This window comes from Morone saxatilis, unplaced genomic scaffold (assembly GCF_004916995.1).
Source record: "Morone saxatilis isolate NCDOM2014 unplaced genomic scaffold, NCSU_SB_2.0 Contig1, whole genome shotgun sequence".
NCBI lineage: Eukaryota > Metazoa > Chordata > Actinopteri > Moronidae > Morone > Morone saxatilis.
In genome coordinates, this window is record NW_023339651.1 from 21,850,446 (window position 1) to 21,855,326 (window position 4,881).

A 4,881-nucleotide genomic window follows, 5' to 3' on the forward strand; every position below is an offset into this window, starting at 1 on the left:
GCCACTCTGGCACCCAGGGTGTGTAACTAGACTTATTAACGCTATTCTCTAACCTCCCCGTTCCTCTGTAAGATACTGGAGGAAAGGGTTGTGTAGGGGTTTTGGGCTTTTTAAGAAGGGGTTTAATTACAGCTTCTTTAAAGGACTGTCGTACATATCCTGACAATAAAGAAAGATTGATCATATCTAGTAAAGAAGTGCCAACTAAGGGTAAGACTTCTTTAAGCAGCCTAGTTGGGATGGGGTCTAAAAGACAGGTTGATGGCTTTGAGTAAAAATGACAGATGACTGACGACAACGACAATAATAATAATAATATCATTAATATTAGCAGTGGGGATCAAGCAGGACCATGGCAGCAGGCACAGCCAGGATAAATGATAATGAGCCAATGGCAGCATAACTAAGGGATGGTTCAGGGTCACCTGGGCCACAAAATGCCACTTTTAATGACTATATTTGACTACAGCATTTTGTGTTGAATTTGGATAAAACCCTTGTAATATTAGTTTTTTTTTTAACTATTTAAACTGTTTGCACAAAGCTAAAAAAAAATAAATTTTACCAATAAACCTAATTTGCAATGGGGGTTAAATAATTTAATTTCAACTGTTGGTCTATATTTGGCTAAAACCCCTGGGACAAAAGTGGGTTTTTAAAGAAGGGGTTTAATTACAGCTATTTTAAAGACTGTGGTACATATCCTGAAAATAAAGAAAGATTATACAGACATCATACAGAACTAGCAGTACAAGACAGCAAACAAATTAAAAGTTCCATGATTATTACAATCTATTTTATTGTTTCACATACATTAAACATCAGTGGCAGAATCAGAGTCAAACTGACACACTAACCTGTGTGAAGTCTTATATAAGCCAAAGGAGGATTGAGATATAAGCTAAAGTCTAACATACAGGTTAGAATGATATAGTGTTTATCAAGCTACATGTAAAGATAATGAATAAAGTGTGTTAGCTTTATACAATGAAAATGACACAGTTTTTACTTAGCCTATACGTTCTGAACTGGTTTAAAGACATCATTCAGTCTTTAAAGGTCCAGTGGTGGTGAACATTTGAGGAGGACCAGAAAATTGCATATAACTTAGTTCAGGCATCTATGTATAGTTTTGTCAATTGAGTGCGTATAACCACTTAAAAAAATTATGCTTTTGTTACCTTAGAATGAGTTTTTATCTACAGATGTTGCAGGTCACCTTCTGTGGAGGCCGCCATGTTGAACCACCATGTTTCTACAGCAGCCCAGAATGGATAAACCAAACTCTGGCTCTAGATAGGGCTGTTTTTTATGTGTTTTGCAGCCACCGTAGATTCTCCTTCGCACTTGGAAGGGGAAGGTGAAGCTAGATAGTTTGAATTTGCAACTACACCACTAAATCCTAAACACTGGACCTACAGTATGATATGATGCATCATATATACTATATGACTCTAGATTGAGCTACAGTAGGAGACATGACATCATAGAATATGTAGAAAAAGCTGAATATCATCTTTTTCCCCTTTAAACACATAAAATAAAAATAAGGTATATATTATGTAGTCTGTGCACTTTGGAAAAGGAAATGAATGTGTACAATAGAAATGGCACTCTTAATAAGTATACATTCAATATTCAACTCGAGTTACAGGCTTTGGCATTAAGACATGTTACAATATGGAAAACCTCTGCCGCAGAGTGAGAAAAAAATGTGTGCAAGGTTTTCCAAGCCTCACATAAGAGTACCTAATGACACCCCAGCGTTCACAGAACATTTGACAGATGACATTCATGTGTGTACAAGGCAACCTAATAATCCTGACAAATATTAGGAATGTGAATTCCTTGAGTCAACTCTTTGCTCAGTACAAAGTTATTGGCGGTTTGTGGAAGGCAGTTCAGTGGTCCTGATTCTCTGTCAAGCTCATGTTTCTACAACCTTCTGCCCTGCTGTAGCATCCTTTGAGCAAGGCACTTAATCCCTTTGACTTCCAGGTAATAATGACCCTCATGTTTGATTTCCCTGTGGAACAGGGCTAACAGTTTCCCCTTGTGTATAGATGGACAACACTATGTAAACACGGTCATATACTGCAGTGTGCTTCCTCTGATCAGAGGTTTCATTCAGATCGAGACTGCAGGGCCTAGGTAGGGTTCCCCACCACACCAGAAGTCCTCTGGTTGAGGGACTTCTAGCAGCCATGTCTCCTCTTGTTGCTCCTTCTCCTCTTCCTGCTGCTCCTCATTGCTCTTATCCATCAGTTTCCCCCTCTGCCATAGTTTGCAGGACCTTGTAATAGTGACAGTCCCGTCCATCATCTGGATTATACGGAGGTGCCAGGATATCCAGGAACGCAGCCGGCCCCTCCACTGCGTCAATCTGATGAAGGTTATCCCGTACAGGAGTGAGGAGGCACGGCCCGCTGTTTTCTGAGTACTCAGCGACTGAGCGGAGCACGGAGCGCCGCAGGGAGGCCGTCTGGAATGGAGCCAGTGGAGGCTCGAAATGAGGCGGCACAGTGCTGAAAGTCAGGTTATCCTCCAGCTTGTCAAAACAGCGAACACTCACCTTCCCATAGAGAACCTGAATAAGAGACAGGATACAGTTAGAAAAAATCCTGCAGCTAAAACAATTCGTGGTTTACGAAGAAAACTCTGCCTCACTAACTATTTCACGTCATTGCCTTTGTCTCTCCCATTGAGGACACATGCATAACAGGATAGATTTTTTTACTTGCAGGAAATACAACACTTTTCTTGTAATTTCCAGGATTTCTTGCCAAAAATCTAATTCGATTTTAAAAACAGAACTCTGGATGAGTGATATTCTGATTTTTTTCTGATGTCATTCTGTTATTTTCAGTTGTTACTACAACAACAAACCAGGTGTTAGTCCACGACAACCATACATGATATTTTCCTCAACCACTGGTTCTCTCTCTAGTGGTAATATTTTGGTTCAGTATCAGCCAGCTATGTTCATGCATGTAGCATGTATCAACATAGTTCTAAGTTCAAATTTGATGGCAAGAAGAGGTATTCGCATTTTGCGCTGGTGGAACGTAACCAGGTTGTAAGTAGAGCTTCAAAATGCAAAAAGAAAAAAAATAGAGTAGGCAATATAGGGAAAACTGCATTTAAACTCAAACAGACTGTTCATCAGCTGATCAAAAGTTTAGGACATTAGCTAAAAAGTCAAAATATTGGCTAAAAAATGTTTTTATTTCTATGAGGATTCCACTGTAATGACCTGATGTGCAAAAGGCAAAAAAGGCTTTCTGTCTTTGAACGTAGCAGGATTGTTGAGCTGCAGAAGCAAGGCCTCTCGCAACGCGCCATCGCTGATGAAGTTGGACGCAGCAAGACATCTGGTCTTTTTCATTTTATTTTCGTGTTTGGGACACTGAAAGTTGGACGTTTTATTCTCTGGCGAGAAAAAATTTAACCTGGACGATCCTGATGGCTTCCAACGTTACTGGCATGACAAGGAGATACCACTGGAGATGTTTTCTACGCGGCACAGTGGAGGAGGTTCTATCATGGTCTGGGGAGCTTTTTCCTTCAATAGAACAATGGAGGTTTAGGTTGTGCAGGGACGTCAAAATGCGGCTGGCTATGTGGAGATGTTGCAGCGGGCATCCCTCTTGACTGAGGGCCCTCGTCTGTGTGGTGATGACTGGGTCTTTTAACAGGACAACGCTGCAGTTCACAACGCCCACCTGACAAAGCACCTTTTCCAGGAGAATAATATTGCTCTTTTGGACCATCCTGCGTGTTCCCCTGGTCTAAATCCCATTAAGAACCTTTGGGGATGGATGGCAAGGGAAGTTTCATCAGTTCCAGACCGTGGATGCCCTTTGTGAAGCCATCTTTTTTTACTATCTTCATCCCACTGGAAACACTTGCATCAAAAATGCTCAAGGAATTTTTGAAGTGATCGACAACAACGGTGGGGCTACTTACTACTGAGTCCTTTTTTGACACTTTTAGTTCTGTTTTTGGTTGTTGTTTTTTTTGGCCTATGGTTTTAAACTTTTAATCAGCTGATGAACAGGCTGTTTGAGTTTGAATGCAGTTTTCAATAAACTGCCTACTTTTTTTGTCTCCTGTTTCTTCTTTTTGCATTTTGAAGCTCCACTTGCAACCTGGTTATGTTCCACCAGCGCAAAATGCAAATACTTTTTCCCCTGGTCTTAAGATTGGTTCAGTAGTGTATTATGTGGACATAAAAGGAATGGTTTCAACTATTGGGAAGAGAAGTGTGGACCAGAAGTTACAAATTAACTTTGGTTCTTGAACCAGTTCTGTTCAGGAATCAATGTTTGAGTATGTATATAAGCAAATCCATACTGATAACAACAAAAAGAAAACTACAAGTGAAAAAAGCACCCACTCTTGACTACAAAATTAGCTCTGATCCTTGAAGCATTTCCGTTCAGGATTCAACAGCAGTCAATAATAAATATACTTGTTAGGAACAAACCTGCCTCCCTGCGTTGGTCATAATGGTGCTACTTCAACAGCCTAATATTTTATAAGGTGGCATGTGGTGGGAAAAGTGAACAATACTGTCATACATGAAAACGCTGCAGCTGAAACATTAATAGGTTTCGGTTCTTCGGTCGTAACATTGCAACATTGCATCCATGTGTGGACAACTTTTTAACTTTTCAAAAGTCTCCCCATCCCAAAAGGGAATTATGTCTTTGCTCTGCCAGTAAGACTGACGAACATTAGATCTGTTTCAGGGAAAAATGGAAAACTGGGTACCCTCTGACAAAGTCGGTCGAAACCAAGTACCGATCCGATACATAAAAAAAAATATAAATATAAATATATATATATATATACATATATATACATATATATACATATCCA

At 39.9% G+C, this 4,881-nt stretch overlaps 1 protein-coding gene across 1 annotated transcript in view; it reads right to left on the bottom strand.

Annotated features, from left to right (window-relative positions):
- Window positions 1–1,292: 1,292 nt before the first annotated feature.
- Window positions 1,293–4,881, bottom strand: part of LOC118335705 (2-aminoethanethiol dioxygenase-like) — a 6,166-nt gene continuing 2,577 nt past the window's right edge. The window contains 2 exon segments of the mRNA XM_035672134.1: window positions 1,293–2,259; window positions 2,261–2,587. Of these exon segments, the coding sequence (XP_035528027.1) occupies window positions 2,128–2,259; window positions 2,261–2,587 (459 nt within the window). The 3' untranslated portion in view covers window positions 1,293–2,127.